We start from the raw sequence: 16,803 nt of genomic DNA on the forward strand, positions 1-16,803 counted from the left end.
TATCTGGTGATTCCAATGGGCTCCGAAAGGGCTCGGAGCATCTCTTGGAACACCTGTGGTTCACGAGAGTCTGGGTGCTGCAGGAGGTCTCTTACGGTCGAGTGGCTTTGATTTGCTGTAGTCATCACTCCATTCCAGCTCACATCTTCGTTGAGGCCACACGACTCGCCGGTATCAAGCTCGACGACCGCCAACAAGCCTTACTGGACCTAATGCCGAGGCCGTCCAACAAGAGATCAGCAAGGAAGAAAACTCTCTACACCCTGCTGGTGCAGTTTCGCAAGATGGAAGCAACAGACCCACGCGATATAGTTTACGCCTTGCTTGGAATAGCATCTGATATACAGCAAGATGCCACGGCACAGCTACTTTCAGCAGACTACCTGAAGAGTGAGGAGCAACTCATCCTAGATTTGAAAACCTACCTTTTTCTAGGAGGAACCCAAGTTCGGCTAGGGTACTGCCCTGACATGCTTCTGTTCCTCGATTCCTTGCCTACCTTGGCCAACGACACATTGGTCGATCTTGTCTTTGCTGATCGCATGGAGGACGCCAAGTTGCTGTGCGATGGGCATGTTTCATTGGAACATGAGTTCAATATCAAGCTTCCTGGAAATGATTTCAAGATTACCCAAAACTTTATCACAGCGATCCGTTAAAGAAAAGCGGTTAAACCCCAGGGCTTTACATCTACGGTGATGACGTCGAGATCCAGATCGCATGCTAGGCGCCTAGAGTACGCATTGCAACAGGCTCAGGCCACCGGATTGCAGGAAAAGCTTCTGGAAAGACTGGAAAGACTTCTCAAAGAAATGGTATATTGGGGTATCCCAATTACACAGGAAGCCTTGATTGCAATGCTACGCTGGATGGGACCAACAAGAAGCACCGAGATTATCGAGGGCCAGTGCGAAGTATTCGAGGTCGATCAGAAGTTAGTGGAGGAAATCAGGAAAAGCTTTCTCCACGAGCCAATGCGCCGTTGGATTGAAGCTATGATAGACAGCGACAATATCGACTTCGGATTTGACGTTGTAGGATACTGTCGTCAGTTCGAGGATAAATCGGATAAGAGTTGGTCACATAGCGCGTCTGTCGCATATTATTACGGCACGCAGCCAGGGGTTGGAAGTAGCTTGCATTCACCTCACTAGACCAAAAAAGGAAAGCAGTTTATACTGAGAGAATGTAAGTTCCACGTGATGAAGCACCAAGTGGCAGTTCTCAAGGTGCTGATACCGTTCTGTTTCTTTACAGTGTCTCTGGCTTTTGTTTCTCACGCGTTAGATGCATGCTTTGATCCGTAAGGTTCCTCAATTCCCCTCCAGGTATTAATGGATACTGCTTCTTCCACGTTGTCAAATTTAAACGAACACATCATAAGGTAAGGTAGTTTACATACCTTAGCTAGGGTAGAAAGTGACCTGATCCACGTCCAAGGGACAGTCTCCGTTAAAACGACTTCTTGCACCAGGCATTGGGTATCGCAAGTGAGCGGCATCCAGAACGAACAAGGGAAGCTGTTCATAGGTAGGAGGATATCCCATCTATCGCGGCAAGACATCAGTATAAAGGTAAGTAATCTCGTAAGGGGTAATACCGAATCATAAAATAATCCCATCTTAAATTCCTATAAATACATCAATGAGATTTTTTTTCAAACCAGAGAAAAACAAGATATAGTTATATTGACGTTATGCTGCGACAGATAGGATAGTAACAGTCTGGCGCGTAGTGTAAATCACACAACCTGAGAAGTTTACATCTGAGGTAGGTTGACGACCCCATAAGCAAGCCCGTAAGACAGCCGTTTCAAGACCATCGGCAGCTCGTCCGAGCCCGACCGAGATCGGAGGGATATCCCCGGGCCCCAGCGTACGTAACACCGGGAAGAGTGGATCTGCCCCTCCAAACGGTGCAAAAAGTGGGAAAATGCGCGCCTTATCGATAACAGGATTGACGAGTCACCTCTGTGCATGCATGCGCGAACGGCCCAAATTTTAACTGACGACTTCTCTTCAACACCATTCTCTTTTGCCAGTCTTTTGCCGCAGAGCCCTGTTTATTGTTCAGGATACCATAATGGCGTTCCGTGCTCCTCTGCGACTCCAATTGGCAAAGTGCCAGCCCCGCCTGGCCGTCGCCTCGCGCATCAACACCCGTGCGCTCTCTTCTGCGGCCGCTGCCGCCACAAACGACTTCAAGAGCAACTTCGGCGTAAGTGATCACATGAATTCACGAACTGTTCGAGTGACTCACCACCAGACTAACACTTGCAACTGGTAGAAGCAATCTTCAGTACCCAACCCCGATCCGACCGAAGACTCCCCGAGCGCCGCTCTCGTCCGCGAACATGCGCCGTACATGGTCGCCACATACGCCCGCCCGCCTCCCGTCTTCGTACAAGGCCAAGGTTCTCTCCTGTGGGACGTCGAGGGCAAGAAATACCTCGACTTCACCGCTGGTATCGCCGTCAATGCCCTGGGACACTGCGATCCTGAGCTGACCCAGATTCTGACCGAGCAGGTGGGTAACTCCGAGCCGCCGTGAGTCATTTTAAGACTATATGCGCTGACAGTACATGGCCCAACCTTACAGGGTAGCACGCTCATGCATGCCTCGAACCTCTACTACAACCCCTGGACCGGCGCCCTCTCCAAGCTGTTGATCGAAAAGACCCGCGAGGCCGGTGCTATGCACGACGCCAACTCGGTCTTTGTCTGCAACTCGGGCTCCGAGGCCAACGAGGCCGCCATCAAGTTCGCCAGGAAGGCCGCCAAGGTTAGCCAGCCCTCGGGCGACAAGTACGAGGTTGTCTCCTTCAACAATGCCTTTCACGGCCGCACCATGGGCAGCTTGTCCGCCACCCACAACCCCAAGTACCAGGAGCCCTTTGCGCCCATGCTGCCCGGCTTCAAGCTCGGCGCCTTCAACGACATCGCCGCCATTAACGAGACCGTCACCGAGAAGACATGCGGTGTCATCGTCGAGCCCATCCAGGGTGAGGGCGGCGTCACGCCCGCGACGGACGAGTTCCTGATTGCTCTGGCCAAGCGCTGCCGCGAGGTCGGCGCCGTTCTCATCTATGATGAGATCCAGTGTGGTCTCTCCCGCACCGGCACGTTCTGGGCCCACACTCACCTCCCCAAGGAGGCCCACCCGGACATCATCACCACCGCCAAGGCCCTCGGTAACGGCTTCCCCATCGGCGCCACCATCGTCAACAGCAACGTCTCGGAGAAGATCAAGGTCGGCGACCACGGCACCACCTTTGGTGGCAACCCCCTCGCTTGCCGCCTGGCCCACAACATTGTCTCCCGCCTCGCCGACCCGAGCCTGCAAAAGGCCGTCGCCGCCAAGGCTGAGATCTTCAAGACCCGCTTCGATGCCCTTCGCGAGCGCTTCCCCGATCTGATCAAGGAGGTCCGCGGCCGTGGCCTCATTCTTGGTCTCCAGCTCACCCAGGACCCCACGCCCATCGTCAAGGCCGCCCGCGAGCGCGGTCTGCTCATCATTACTGCCGGCACCAACACTCTGCGATTCGTGCCCCCGTTGACCATCACCGAGGAGGAGATCCAGCAGGGTTTGGATATCGTTGAGGAGGCCATCTCCGTCACCCGCTCATGAGAGCATGATGACTTGCTACTTCGCAACTTCATCTGATGAAAGGATGTTTCGATCCATGTGATTAATTTTCGTTTGGCGCCGGCGTTTAAAACCTGACGACACTTAGACCTAGATTCCAAACAACGTAAGCAGCGAAGCGTTGTCGTTCTGAGGAAGCAGTTGCTTCCAGGCTTACCGTGTTGAGAGATGGACTTGCCGAAAGCTTGGATTTGTTGAATGAAAATGAATGAAACTTCAAATTAAAGTGTGCCACAGGAAGGTGCTTCTGTCCTCTTCGATCCCCTCTTCGATCCCTCTTTCAGTCCTCATGCTGGTGATGGCATCGAATGCAACTCAAGGCTAGCTTCCAAATTCTGTTTCTAATACCCCATTGGCACCTTCCTCACTCAGAAAACCTACCATTGTTAACGGAGCGGAAGGTGCGAAGAGGCAACAGGCCCACCTTCCCTCGAGAGGTCTTCACGACCACCTTCTCACGGTATAAAAACCTCTCAATCTTCCACACCTCTCCGTCTTTCTTCCTCCATAACAACCCACGACCCTGAGCACTCGATCTTAGCCTTTTCATTGCAGCGAACTTTCGATACTCGATCTCACACACCAACCCCAGATCGACAAAGCTTCTTCTAGAAACTATCATTGAAAATACACCGGCACTATCTGAGATTTTCCCTTATGATAATTAGATACTGCGTGGCGCTATCCTAGGCTCTCTGCAATCAAACGTAAGTCATAGCCACTCACTAGAGATACCTATTCCATCACACTAACGCATTTGAAAGATGGGGGAAGAACTCCGAAAAAAATTCAAGGATGAGCAAGAGAGTCGATGGCTCCAAGAGCTGAGTGGAGAGTCCAAAGATCGTCCTCTTCACGCTGCCATGGAGGACATGGCCAGTCGTCTTGTCAAAGCTCTTGCACAAAGTGGCCCGGGGACTCTACAAAGTTACCCAAAATCTATCCGACAGCTCTGCGATCCCAACGTCAGGCTTTTGGCCAACATGGAAGGCCCTGGTGAGATCTACGAAGGCGTTGACGAGATCCTCAATTACTGTGCTGAGCACGGCGGTAAAGAGTTCATCTCGGTCATTATCGTTGACCGTCTTCGAATCACCTGCATCATGGACTTCCTATCCAACCCCTTTGTGGTTGAAGGAGTAGTGGCTCGCTTCGCGCAACAAAGAATCATCATCATGGACATGAACAGTGACTACAAGTTCACCCGAATCGAAGTGAGATGCATAACCCCTGAGGTCCACGCGTATGGGCAAGACGACGTTCAGATAAAGGTGGAAGATCCAGAGGAATGAGTGCAGACCAAGCAACACGGCTTGAGGCTGTTGCCTCACTCACTACACTTGAATCACTTCTTGGTTGCTCAAAGGACTCGTGGTAGGGGAGATGAAGACATGGAAAGGGGGAGAGGCAGAAGGTCCCGACGGCAGGGCCAAGACTCAGCAAGAACTTGGACATCAGCAGGAATATGAACTGCGACTGGCACACCCATAGAGCTTAGGGAAACACGACTCCTTTCAGAGTTAGGGTTCTCTTGGCCACATGTGCTCTGAAGATAAGAGCTCATATAGATTATAGACCGTGCCTCAAACTTTCACACCTTCACTCAACGTGGAATCCCACTATGGCAGTCCTCTACTGAAGTGACGGACGTTTGCCTAAAGCGCCACATAGATTCCGTTCTAGTCTCGGAAGTCCTAGACATCCATCCAGTGGCCGCCTTTCGGAAAAGCCAGTCACAGTTGATGACTACTTCCGTTATGCTAAGGTACCTCACCTCATTCCTGGGTGAATGGCAAGACCAGTGAAAGTTCCGTCTCGAACCTCGGAAGGTGGAGGTCAACCTTGAAAGATGGGTCTCGGCTAAATTCCCCTCCCGAGAGGCGGGGCCGATCTTGCCGGGTGTCCCTGCGTTGGCGCTTCCCCCACGTTTTGATGTCCCCTCCTTCCACCTCACCTAAGGTAGGTACGTAACTGTCAAAGCCGTTGGACTTCGGTGTGACGAAACTCTTCTCGGTGACTACTCTTGAATCCTCAGGAATCCTCCTTCTTCATCATGCTTTTTCAACCCAAGGTAACGATAATCGGCCGCGCCCGTTTACGTCTCGAAGCATCTGCCATGTCAAGACATCAAGAATCGTGGAGCGGGGCTTCCTTGATAGCCTCCAACCTACTTGCTCGAACGAGTCTAGTTGAAGTTCCAATCGACAACTATCGCGAACACTCATTACTCGGTCGCGACTAATCACCTTGCCGAAATCGCCCCGTTGCGTTGGTAGTGTGTCACCTTGCTACCGAGGGTGATGCCGTGTCATTGGGTCATCTCACCGCATCTTCCCCCGAGCTCAAGTCCGGATCTTCGTCCAGTGCCTATTCCAGTCGAGGGAGAGCATGATAAGACCAGCGAAAGAAAAAGTCGAGACGATCTTGGCAAAAGGGCCAGACGGCCAAACGGAAGGCCCTCGAAATCCGACGGTCCAGCTGTCTTCCAACGCCAGTCTTACCTAAACGCACGTCAGCGGCCACCCTCGCCCTGGGTATCGATGCTACCTTTCCAGCCCTCCCTTCCCTTCTCCCAGGGAGGGATGATTCGCAACTTTGCTGGGTCAAGACGACAAGAAACGGCGGAAAAACATGGGACCAGAACAAAGCGCTGTCAGAGACCTGCCATCTACTACAGCCAAGCTCAACGGATACTTCCACTTCAGTCTACCACAGCGAGTCTTCCATCCCGCCATTCGCCCTGCCCAGCCCCACCAAACCACACCAAACGTCAGTCGGTACATTCTGAAAAAGCTTTGGAGACCATCGGTGTCCTCCCCTTCCGCTGGTGTTGCGCACAGCCCACCCTGTTGTTTCGAAACTCGTCCCCTCCCACCCCCATGGGCAACTAGAGATCGGACCCAGCTTCACTCTTGAATCAGACTGCAGCCAATCGCAACCGGCCCGCACTACGATAATCCGCGTCGTTATAGGATTTTGTCTGCCCCGTCAAGTCGTCAACAGCACTTTTCAGCCCGCCCAGGCTGCGGGACGGAAGTTTGGAACGCAAGGCACGCACACCAAGCTTTCAAGGGGTCCACCTGTTTGGCTCAGCTCAGCTTGGCGGATTACTCCTGATCATCATCATCATCTGCCGCTGTACCAGCGTACCGGCCTACGATTTCTGGAGAATCAGCAAAGTCCGTCCCTGGCTCCCCCTCTAGTGTCGGGATCAGGTCGATCCCACGTGAGGTCCCTGCCTCTGATCCGCCCTCTTTACCCCATTGGGATGAGGTTGCGGTACCTGAAGCCGTTGTGCTGCAGGAACGTCCTACACGGAATAGGCGAGGGAAAGAAGCTTAATGTCACCTCCGTCTCACCGGCCGGCTAGGCGATTCGGGTGAGGAAACAAGGAGGATCTCACACTACCTCCGCTATAAGAGTACAACGGTCGCTGGCCACTACCCCATCTCATGTGACGACGACCAAGAACCTTGAATAGTTGTTGATCCAACTTTCAGCTAGCATCGGATAATCCATATACACTCCTTACTAATAACTTCCCAACTACAATAATCAGTCCTTACAATACCAGCACACAAAATGCACAGCTCAACAGCAGCCTTCCTTCTCGCCCTGCTGGGCACGGCGAGTTCCTCACCTGTCGCGATTCAGCCCCGCCAGGCCGACTTCTCAGGGAATCAGCAAGATGGTCTCGCCGCCGGGTGCCAGTCCATGATCGTCATCTTTGCCCGTGGCACCACCGAGGGAGGCAACGTTGGTTCCATCGCCGGCCCGCCGTTCTTCCAATCCCTGGCTACTCAGGTCGGCGGCAGCCTCGCCGTGCAGGGTGTCGAGTATCCCGCCGATATCCCCGGCTTCCTGGCCGGAGGCGACGCCAACGGATCCCAGATGATGGCCACTCTTACCGAGCAGGCCATCACCAACTGCCCCAACTCAGCCGTCATCATGTCGGGATACTCCCAGGGTGGACAGCTCGTCCACAACGGCGCTGCTATGATGCAGCCCGGCATGGTGGCCAAGGTTGCCGGTGCCGTTATCTTTGGTGACCCGCGTAAGTCATGCCCTGTCATATCTCATTACTCCATACTAATCCCTACTCTCTACAGTCAACGGACAAGCTGTCCAGGGCGTGGATGCCTCCAAGACAAAGGTCATCTGCCACAACGGCGACAATATCTGCGAGGGCGGCAACCAGATTCGCCGCGCTCACTTGACATACGGCAACGACGCCGATGAGGCCGCCACCTTTGCCGCCTCGATGATGCCGGCTGCCGCGGCCCCTGCTGCGGCTTAAGAGGGACCTCGGGAGCCTTCTCAGAGTTGACCTCGGAGGCTTTTTTTCTTACCCACACTCTCTTTGTATATACATATCGTAAATACCTTTTTTGTGTGCACAAAAGCCCAAGCCAAACAGGCTGCACTCATTTGTTTACTTACATAGTACCTATTGTTTTGTGTGGAGATTTGTAATGTGGAGAGACGGAGAGAAGCGTGTGTGCCTCGTCTCAGGAGCGAGGTGTTGGGGGGTTGTTGTGATCATCATTGGCATAGCTTAGCATTTGCGTAGCCATAGTAGTATACAATCTAGACCAATGTATCGTGTGATCTAGTCCTGCTTGATCAAGTGAGGGCGAGGGGTACCGTCCTAATCGCCAAATATAGACCCGCTGTTGTACTTGTACGATGGTGTCGGCTCCCGTGACAGAGTGCCTGGGTGCTACCCGGCCTGTTTCAGCGCTACGCCAAATCAAGAGAGTCTATATGCTGGGTGGCCTGATGAGCGAAAATGAAGCCCCTGAGCGAGGTATGGGAAGGCTTTTGTCGATGATGACGGTCAGCGAGCCTCGAAATGGATACTGGTGGGACTGTGGATTTTCATCCAGCTGGAGGAAATCACCGCTGCGTCCAAGGGTTATCTACCCCGCCGCCTGATGGCAAAGTTACATAATGTTATTAGTTGATGATGATTACACGTACCGACATACTAGGCCATGGGTATTATCTTATGGGGGAGGTGTCGATGATTCGACTTTCTACTTCCAACTCATCGATTATGCCAGACCATATGCGTGCGTACTAATGTGTGCGGCTGTTCTCCTGATCAAACATTTCAAAGAGATAGATAAAGCCGGTTAGAATGATGACCAAGAGAAGATATGGTTATCTTCATCGTCGCTCCCGGCATCGGTCCCGGCTTGGGCTGATGACGGGACAGTCAAGGGCATGAGGTTGTAGTACCGTCTTTCCGACCACCGAACAGCGAACGAGAACCTCTCATCCGACCTGATTCTCGCAACCAAGCCGAACATTTCCTCCTCTCCATCATTACTTGCCTACAACCTCGATCCCCGCCCCATCCTACTCACCTCCGAACCCTAACAACAACAACGCATTCCCACCCCATCCCCCCAACACCCTCCATCCTCTCCTCCTCCCAAACCTCAACGTCCTCCGCGAATGGCTCAAGCGCACCCCGGAAATCATCCCAATCCATCCGCGGACCGATATACACCACCTTCTCCACGGCCCCTTTCGCGCTGGAAGCAGCAAAAGCCTCCATATACTTCCTCACAAGCGCAACCTGCTTCGGATACACAAACATCCACGCCTTTGCATCCCTCGCAGCTGGGTCGAGGGCCCATGTCCCTGGCACGGTACGGTGGTTGGCGTGGTATTTATTTGGGCTTGGGGCGATTTCGATGCTGGTTAGGTTGAGCGACCGATGTGCATCCTGAGAACCCGGAGGAGCACCAGAAGCCAGGGGATCTTGGTCCTGGGACTCGGCGAGAGAGTCCAGCAGAGCCTCAACAAGCCCTGTCCCACTACCAATCGAGAGCGTAAGGTCCGGCGCGGGCGGTAGTTGTGCGTGTAGGGCTTTGATGAGAGGGAGGGAGAGGGTTAGGCAGGAATCTGGGTGGCGTTGGGGCTGGTTTGTGAGGATTGGGAGGGGCGCGGGTGTGAAGTTTGATGAAGGCTCTTCATCTTCGAGGAGGTCTTCATAGTCGGGACCCTCGGGGTTGGCCAGCACAGCATCGTTGGCTTCATGTCGGGTGGTGGCCATTTCGAGTTATTGAGGGTGCGGGTGAAGTAAACGGGGGTTAAAGCCGGAGGGGTACGGAGCACATCGACCGGGTCTGCAAGCTTCGATGCACCCGTGCTGCACGTCAGTTAAAACGGCCCCACCAAATCACGGATCCACCAAACCTTACCTTAATTCTTAGTCCCGGCCCTCCTTCCGGAGCTGATGGAATATAATTATCACGTTCGACCTCACATTAAATGCAGTGTAGGCACAGTGGAATTTCCGTGCGTGCCCACCGTATCGCAAAATTTCCCTCAAAAGTCGGATCCAGTTTACGTCTACTTTTGCCAGTTCAGCCTAAGAAAACCACGTTATATATAGAGGGGGGGAAAAAGAGTTCACCACCGGTGTGGCTACATCTCTGGTGCTCATGCTGGGATTCGAACTCGGGTACTCGCTAAGCCTGTCGTCGAGTAGGCTGGCGGGCGTTGATTGTTGACCTTAGACCACTCCACCACCCAGCCAGTTTGACCTGACCCGTCGACCTAGATGGGCGCCTCCTGGCTGGTGACAGGAATGAGGTTGAAGGTACCTATATACCCTCAGTCCGTCGTGTATTCCCAAGTGTGAATACCACGTTCCTGATTCGCTACAACATTCACACTAGCACCCAAGATCAATATCCATTTCAATAAAATATGTATTGCTTAGAACAAACAAGCTAATGCGACAAAGCTCCGGAGGACCAGACACGGGTCCCAACTCCAAGTCGCGACTTAGACTCGCGAGAATGATGCAAACCCAGAACCGTAGCCACTAATCCAGTTTACAACTATAGAATGTACACTTTCCTTTCTCTCTTTTCCTGTCATCTCTCTGAGTGGATGCTGTGGACGAGGATCATCATCTCAGTCTTACACCTAGACGGCACTGTATCCGCCTCGGCCACCGCTGGTGTTCACGGTGTTGAGCACGTTCCTAGTCCAATCCTTCACCAAGTAGGGGATATCGCGAATGGTGTCTCCGTGCGGTAGAAGATCCCAGCCCCTAGCGCCGTATCGGTTGTAGTTCAGCCACGAGCCGAAGATGAGGTATGCGGCGATACCGAGGAAGGCCCTGCAGAAGAAGCAATGATTAGCCAACGCGCCCAAAGGAAACAGCACGTAGATCCATCAAACTCACAAGACAAAGAGCCAGGTGAAGAAGCCCCAGTGGCTGCTCGTGTCACCACCACCACTGCCACCCTCCGCAGGCGGCTTACCGTACGCGTCCTCGCACGCGTACTTGGTATGCCACGTCAACCTCAGCACATCCATGTCGTTCTTCTCGCTGGGACCGTAGCTGTTCCAGATCAAAGCCGTCCCATTCATCACAATCTGCTTCTCGTCGGGCGAAGGTCCGTCATCTTCACCCTCCTTGCCCTCCTCGCGCGCCCTGAATTGGCTGCCGTCGTACTGGTCCTCGGGCTTGACCTCTCCCTCGAGACCCGTCCTGTCGCGATCGCAGAGGAACTCGATAATGGCCTTTTGGTTCCTGCCGTTCTTACCCAGCGGGTACGAGCCTCCGTTGAGGATCAGGCGGACGCCCTCCTTCTTCGCGTCCGAGTTGGAGTCGCTCGACTTGAGGCGTTCTGCTGTGGCGTCCAGTTTGCTTCCGCCGTGGTCGCCCAGCTCGCCGGCAATAGGTATCACTTTCTCGACTTCGTCCTTCTTGTCGCCTGGATGAATGTTGCGTTCAATGGCACATACTGTCCAGACACGTTAGCTATGTCCTATTCGAGCTTGCTAGCCTTCAATCATTCAACTACTTCGCAGGCAACATACCTCTTGTAAAGCTAGGGCATTGCTCCTCCTTCTTGACGTCTCCTTTGCGCTTCAGAGGAGCACAGATATCAACGGTATAAGATGTGTTGGTGAACGTGGGTGGATGCCACTGGCTGGTCACGACGCTGTGCGGTCCGCCTAGCGCCTCGAGGTTGAATGAGACGTCGTCGACTCGGATGTGTTTGCAATCGAGCATCGCTGCCGCAGGCAGAGGTGCCAACAGCAGTGCCAGCACAAAGGCTCCTTCGGCCCGCGGTAGTCGAGGAAAATGCATCGCGGGAGAGCCGGCCAAGCGTTTCTCTCGGGGATGGAAACGGGGGACCGTCTGAGCTTCGATTGGGGGTTTCGGGGGAGGCGGATCTGCTGGGGGCTATCCGCACACAGATCAAGATGGGAAAAGCTTAGCAAGCAGAGCTCCTGCAAGATTGCGTAAAGTAAGGTATTGAGAGGAAAAAAGGGGGGACAGGTAGAAAGAAGAAGTTTTAGTAACGTAATGAATGTGGTTCTGGACGCTGGGCAGGCAACAGAAAACGGGCAGGTCACGGCGTGTCGTTCATGTGGCTTGGGAGACCGAAGCAAGTGGACTGTGGCAGCGGGTGGATGACCTCGTTTTGGCTGCTGCTGGGAGAATGGGACCTGACCGTATTGGCCAGGCGGCATTTAGCTCGTTGCATCATCGTCATGCCGAAGATCTAGCGAATCACGTGCAGCACCATGTACCTAAACGCGTGGGTCGCTGGGGGAAGTGGACAATGAGCACGGATCTGGCCGCACTGTCATCGGTCTGGCTGACATAAGCATCAGATCCCCAATCTCACCTTGCCTCCTCACCTTGGCACATCTTGGCACACCTCGGCTACACCTCAGCTCACCTCAGAGATCCATCGGATCTCAGGTATCAGTCCATACATACCCCCACTCAGCTTCGTCGAGTTGAACAGCTTGGCGGTCCCAAAATCACTCATCACCAGCAGGCACTGGAGCATGATAAACTGGTTTGATACTCTGTACATCAAATGATACATGAGCTCGCTTCCGCAGAGCCTTGAGCTGCTCTGGTGGTATGCACCATTCCGTTCCCTCCTCCATGACCCGTGAAAAGCAATTGCCGTCCATCCCTAACCGCACCTCGAAGGATAAGGTAAGTACGCCTTCGTAGGGGTATATAAGACCATGAGAGATCAAACAGCCAATCCGTCCCTGAAGTCCCCAGACGCCAAAGTACCGTAAAAGACGCTCACAACCCGTTCCGTCCAAACCGTAGTCTCCTAATCATTCGTCCCGCCCCCTCAACTTGCCCACAATGTTATTGTTGATCCGTAGGGTGATCTCGGAAGGCGTGTTCCGCATAAATCCGACTCGAGCGGCAACGGCGATTCCCATTCACATGCTGATGCGATTGGTGACGGCATGCATGGCGTGTGTTCATACGCCGTATGAGAGTCGCTGGTCCCAGTGTCGGGGCCGGAACCGGGCCAGTCCTACATCCCAGGCCAGTCCTACATGCCGTGAGGTCCCATCATACCGCCCATGCCCTGCATCTGTTGTTGTTGCTGCTGCTGTTGCTGCTGCTGCATCATAACTTGATGTGCCCTACGCTGGGCAAGGACACTCTGAATCTGGTTTTTGGCCTCCATCATACAGTTTCTCTTGAAGGCCTCCAGCTGCTCCGGCGGGATGTTCTCAACGGCACCACCCCACTTGGCAGCAAGATTGGCGATCTGCTTGTTGTAGATCGCTTGCCCTTGCAGCTTAACTTGGTTCGTCAATGCGTTGTTATTGTTCATTGCTTGCTGCTGCTGCATCTGCATCATGGCCTGCATGTTCATGTTCTGGCCATTCATCATGTTCTGACCGCCGCCGGCCATCTGGCGCTGCATCGGGTTGCTCATTTGCGCCTGGATTTGCGCTTGAATTTGTGCTTGCATTTGCGGCGTCATTTGGCCGCCGTTCATCTGGTTGGCGCCCATCTGGCTAAGCTGCTGAGCGTATCTCTGCGCCAGCTGCTGGTTCATCATGTTGCTCATGTTGCCACCCATATTGCCGCGCTGTTGTTGCTGCTGTTGTTGCTGCATCATGAGTCTGTGTTGCATCTGTTGCTGCATGTACTGTTGTTGCTGCGGCGTCATTTGCTGGGGGTTCATGTTGCCATTCATAATGTTGCCCATGCCATTTTGCATCGCGGCAGCCATTTGCTGTTGCTGAATGGCGCGTTGTTGTTGGGCAACCTGTGCGGCAATCATATTAGGGTTATGCCCGGTTTGTGGCATGGCACCCGGAGTACCCATCATGACGTGCTGGCCCATTTGAGAGTTGGACTGCATCATGTTGGGAGGCGGGCTTGCCTGGTTCATACGAGGCGTTGCAGCGACTGCTGGGCGAGGCACGGGCGTTCCCTGCATGTTTGGCGTACCGTGCTGTATGCGCGGGGTGGCGGCCTGGTGACTCTGCTGGCTGGCGCGAGCAGACATGCTGTGTGCCATCGGGACTCCACCAACGTTGGGGGGATGGCCTTGAACGGCTGATGGTGGGCGTGGCGGACTGTTGGCCATTTGAGAGTTATTCTGCTGCATAGGCACAGCGCCGGGCATAGGAGATGACATGCTGTGGGGTGTGCCCTGTCTGACGACGGGAGACACAGGCGGCTGTGATGCTTGAGAGAAGCGTGCCTGGGTTTGAGCCGGAACGCCATTTGGCATGGCACCAGATGTGCCGTTTGGCATAGCAACGTTCGCCTGCTGCTGTTGCTGTTGCTGTTGCTGCTGCTGTTGTTGTTGCTGTGCCAGGGTTGCCGCTGCGTTTTGATTGTTTTGGGCGGCTTGGTTCGCAGCAGCCTGGGCAGCCATAGCCCGTCTCTGGGCCTCTCTCTGCTGTTGTTCTTGGCGAGCTTTGAGTTCCTGGGCCATTTGATGTTCGCGCCGCATCTTCTCTTGCTCGGCCTGGCGCTGTGCCGCAATGACTGCTTGCTGCTCTTGCATCTGTTTTTGCTTCTCTTGTGCAAGCTGGCGTTCCTTCGCAGCCGCCTCGACTTTCTCTTGCTCCTTCCTCTCCTCGTGCTCTCTTTTAATGTCGGCGATGACCTTGAAACGCTCGAACCTTGGCTCGAATGTGGACACAGCAGCCTGGCCTTCTTTGTCCGCTCCGTTGGCGCCACCTTGCGCGCCATTGGCAGCCGATGAAAGACGCTCGTCCAAGATAAGCATGTATCTTTCTTGTCCTGCTGCCGCAGCCTCGTCGGCAGCCATCTCTGCGACGGTTCTCTTCCGGGTCTTGGGTTGAGGAGGCGAATCCGAATGTTGGGGATGTGCCAACGCATCGAGCAAAGCAATAGTTTCCTCGGTATCCCGAGTTGGCTCCAGAAATAGCGGAGCGTTGGTCGCAAGCAAGATCTGTGATTCTGCTTGGTATATGTTGCTTGCATCAAGCTCCATGCGCTCGCGCTTCTGCTTCTTGGCGGGAGGAGGCATGCTGCCTGCAGTAGGGGTTGGAGGCAGCATAGTAATCGGCGTTGACGGAGGTACAAGGCCAGTGCCGTCCACGTTTCCTGTCGCGCCTCGGGGTGTTGCAGCCTTTATCATCAGGTCTGCCTGAAGACTTTCAGGCGTAGGGTGCAGAACAACAGTGAAAGTCTTCGGCTTTGAGGGTGTCTTGCTCTTTTGGCCTTCACCAGGCAGACTAGGCGCCGGCATGCTCTGCTTATCCTTCTCCTCTGTGGTCTTGGGTTTCGTGTCCTCCTGCGTAGCGGATGCAGCATCGGGCTGCCCACCGAGGGACTCTTTGGGATACGGAACGTATGGTGAAGGGACGATATACGGGTTGTGGTTGTGAATCGAGGAAGGCACAACCTTGCTCGAGGCCGACGTCGGTCGCTGGACTTCCTTAGATTGTGCGACAGACTTGTGATCGTGCACCTGTACAATCAAGCATCCCTCGTAGAAAGGGACACCCGCCTCTGAGAAGTATTCGATGAGATCGTGAGGTACGGTACGCTCCCGCAAGTGCTCCAAGAACAACCGCATCGGAGATTTGTATGGGAAGATGCCATCTTGCTGATCGAACCGGAAATGCGTTGCGTGCATGTGTACGACGAGAGAAGGTGCGTTGCCTGCGAACTTCTTCAGGATGTATTCATCCGTTACAACTATAACCTGTCAGCATTGCGATTTTTGATGATTGCGACGAGTCCACAATCAACTAACCGTATGGTAACGGTTCCGATGGCTGGGCGGCTGCCATATCGCCGGCGAGTGAAGCCGACCGGAGTCCCACGCTGTTCCTAGAAATGCGACTGCCTTGGGCTGACTGTTCGCGGCGCGTGCGATTGATAGGCCGCGCTGATTGCGGATTCGCACCATTCGTTGTCGCAGAGTTCGGGGGCTTCTTTGTCGACATTGAAGGCGATGGCGATGATCGGATAGAGCTCGCTCCATTGGTTTGGATGCCAGGGGGCACAGGACGCTTAATCTTGGACGCGACAGAAGGCGGCTGGATGGCCGTCACGACTGGCGCCATTTTTGCCGGATGGGGCGGCTACCGGAGCGCAACAGGCCAGAGATGGCGTCGCGAGGCTATTCTCCCACTGTCGAATGATGCCCGGAGTTGTGTTACAGAGCAATCATTGAATGAGATATTCGGCTCGTCGATCGCGATGGAGTTCGTTACGGGGGTGGTCGAGTGGATGATGCGCGTTGACAAATCGGGTGACGTCGACGTGGAGCAGGGTAATTGATGTCGAATGCGCGGTCGCAGTTGTATCGGATGTATCCTCGGCGGATGATCAAAAGGCAGAGAAGTTAAAATTCAGAAAGAAGACGATCGGAAAGACGCACAACAGCCCAGAGGGATGGATTCCAAGGCGTGTGGGGTTGGGATGTAGTCAGGCTTCCGCGAGAGTCGGAGAAAGGTCCAAGGAGGAGCCGCCGCAAGTCTCCGAGACGGGGACGCGGGCGTGGAGCAAAGCAGAGCCTCAGGCAAAACCCCGGATGGGGACACGGACCACCATGCTGGTACAGTGTACAAACGGTACGTACTCCAGCATCCCAAAAGGTGAATATCAGACCTTCAGATATTCTTCAAATTTGTCCAAATAGTGAATTAGAGGCTCAAGCAAACAGGGTGTAGAGTTTTTGGTTGTTGTCCTTGAATATTTATGTGGCTTAAACAAGATTTAAACTCACTGGAACACCTCTACCCTCATACTTAAGTCATGAGGAATTATTCTGCTCTTTTCTTTCACTTATTGTTCATATCAATGAGAAATTGAACTAGTTATGCTATCAGGTTTTTCATAGTTTGAGCACCCTTCGATCG

General features: G+C 53.8%; 7 protein-coding genes across 7 annotated transcripts; 4 read left to right on the forward strand and 3 right to left on the reverse strand.

Moving 5' to 3' along the window:
* Positions 1–430: 430 nt before the first annotated feature.
* On the forward strand, positions 431–1,203 carry BDP81DRAFT_145169 (uncharacterized protein). Its single transcript, XM_060581881.1, has one exon. The coding sequence runs from the start codon at positions 699–701 to the stop codon at positions 1,152–1,154; it is 456 nt and encodes a 151-aa protein (XP_060438643.1). The 5' UTR covers positions 431–698; the 3' UTR covers positions 1,155–1,203.
* A 723-nt stretch (positions 1,204–1,926) lies between these two features.
* Positions 1,927–3,907, forward strand: BDP81DRAFT_485394 (acetylornithine and succinylornithine aminotransferase). The gene is made up of 3 exons (XM_060595157.1): positions 1,927–2,217; positions 2,287–2,526; positions 2,599–3,907. Exons 1-3 carry the CDS (start codon positions 2,083–2,085, stop codon positions 3,625–3,627), a joined length of 1,404 nt encoding a protein of 467 aa, XP_060438644.1. The 5' UTR covers positions 1,927–2,082; the 3' UTR covers positions 3,628–3,907.
* Positions 3,908–4,076: 169 nt separating this feature from the next.
* Positions 4,077–4,971, forward strand: BDP81DRAFT_145199 (uncharacterized protein). Its single transcript, XM_060581882.1, has 2 exons — positions 4,077–4,352; positions 4,410–4,971. The coding sequence occupies exon 2, from the start codon at positions 4,410–4,412 to the stop codon at positions 4,935–4,937; it is 528 nt and encodes a 175-aa protein (XP_060438645.1). The 5' UTR covers positions 4,077–4,352; the 3' UTR covers positions 4,938–4,971.
* A 2,256-nt stretch (positions 4,972–7,227) lies between these two features.
* BDP81DRAFT_333891 (cutinase) lies at positions 7,228–7,942 on the forward strand (the record flags this gene model as incomplete). Its single annotated transcript, XM_060585707.1, has 2 exons — positions 7,228–7,699; positions 7,755–7,942. The coding sequence occupies 2 exons, from the start codon at positions 7,228–7,230 to the stop codon at positions 7,940–7,942; spliced, it is 660 nt and encodes a 219-aa protein (XP_060438646.1).
* Positions 7,943–8,564: 622 nt separating this feature from the next.
* BDP81DRAFT_476241 (uncharacterized protein) lies at positions 8,565–9,827 on the reverse strand (the record flags this gene model as incomplete). Its single annotated transcript, XM_060594764.1, has 3 exons — positions 9,015–9,827; positions 8,626–8,632; positions 8,565–8,576 (listed from the first exon to the last, which is right to left on the reverse strand). The coding sequence occupies exons 1-3, from the start codon at positions 9,707–9,709 to the stop codon at positions 8,565–8,567; spliced, it is 714 nt and encodes a 237-aa protein (XP_060438647.1). The 5' UTR covers positions 9,710–9,827.
* Positions 9,828–10,352: 525 nt separating this feature from the next.
* Positions 10,353–12,124, reverse strand: BDP81DRAFT_441094 (autophagy-related protein 27). The gene is made up of 3 exons (XM_060591573.1): positions 11,494–12,124; positions 10,853–11,417; positions 10,353–10,786 (listed from the first exon to the last, which is right to left on the reverse strand). The coding sequence occupies exons 1-3, from the start codon at positions 11,765–11,767 to the stop codon at positions 10,591–10,593; spliced, it is 1,035 nt and encodes a 344-aa protein (XP_060438648.1). The 5' UTR covers positions 11,768–12,124; the 3' UTR covers positions 10,353–10,590.
* An 868-nt stretch (positions 12,125–12,992) lies between these two features.
* Positions 12,993–16,005, reverse strand: BDP81DRAFT_455207 (Spt20 family-domain-containing protein; the record flags this gene model as incomplete). Its single annotated transcript, XM_060593044.1, has 2 exons — positions 12,993–15,634; positions 15,693–16,005. The coding sequence occupies 2 exons, from the start codon at positions 16,003–16,005 to the stop codon at positions 12,993–12,995; spliced, it is 2,955 nt and encodes a 984-aa protein (XP_060438649.1).
* Positions 16,006–16,803: the final 798 nt, after the last annotated feature.

Source organism: Colletotrichum phormii (genome assembly GCF_030913505.1).
Source record: "Colletotrichum phormii strain CBS 102054 chromosome Unknown BDP81scaffold_34, whole genome shotgun sequence".
Lineage (NCBI taxonomy): Eukaryota > Fungi > Ascomycota > Sordariomycetes > Glomerellales > Glomerellaceae > Colletotrichum > Colletotrichum phormii.

Coding starts and splice junctions, on each gene's coding strand:
- BDP81DRAFT_145169 (XM_060581881.1), top strand. CDS start 699: ATGACGTCGAGATCCAGATCGCATGCTAGGCGCCTAGAGTACGCATTG.
- BDP81DRAFT_485394 (XM_060595157.1), top strand. CDS start 2,083: ATGGCGTTCCGTGCTCCTCTGCGACTCCAATTGGCAAAGTGCCAGCCC. Junction 2,218..2,286: donor ACTTCAAGAGCAACTTCGGC/GTAAGTGATCAC, acceptor TGCAACTGGTAG/AAGCAATCTTCAGTACCCAA. Junction 2,527..2,598: donor CCCAGATTCTGACCGAGCAG/GTGGGTAACTCC, acceptor CCAACCTTACAG/GGTAGCACGCTCATGCATGC.
- BDP81DRAFT_145199 (XM_060581882.1), top strand. CDS start 4,410: ATGGGGGAAGAACTCCGAAAAAAATTCAAGGATGAGCAAGAGAGTCGA.
- BDP81DRAFT_441094 (XM_060591573.1), bottom strand. CDS start 11,767: ATGCATTTTCCTCGACTACCGCGGGCCGAAGGAGCCTTTGTGCTGGCA. Junction 11,418..11,493: donor ATGCCCTAGCTTTACAAGAG/GTATGTTGCCTG, acceptor GTGTCTGGACAG/TATGTGCCATTGAACGCAAC. Junction 10,787..10,852: donor TTCACCTGGCTCTTTGTCTT/GTGAGTTTGATG, acceptor CTTCTTCTGCAG/GGCCTTCCTCGGTATCGCCG.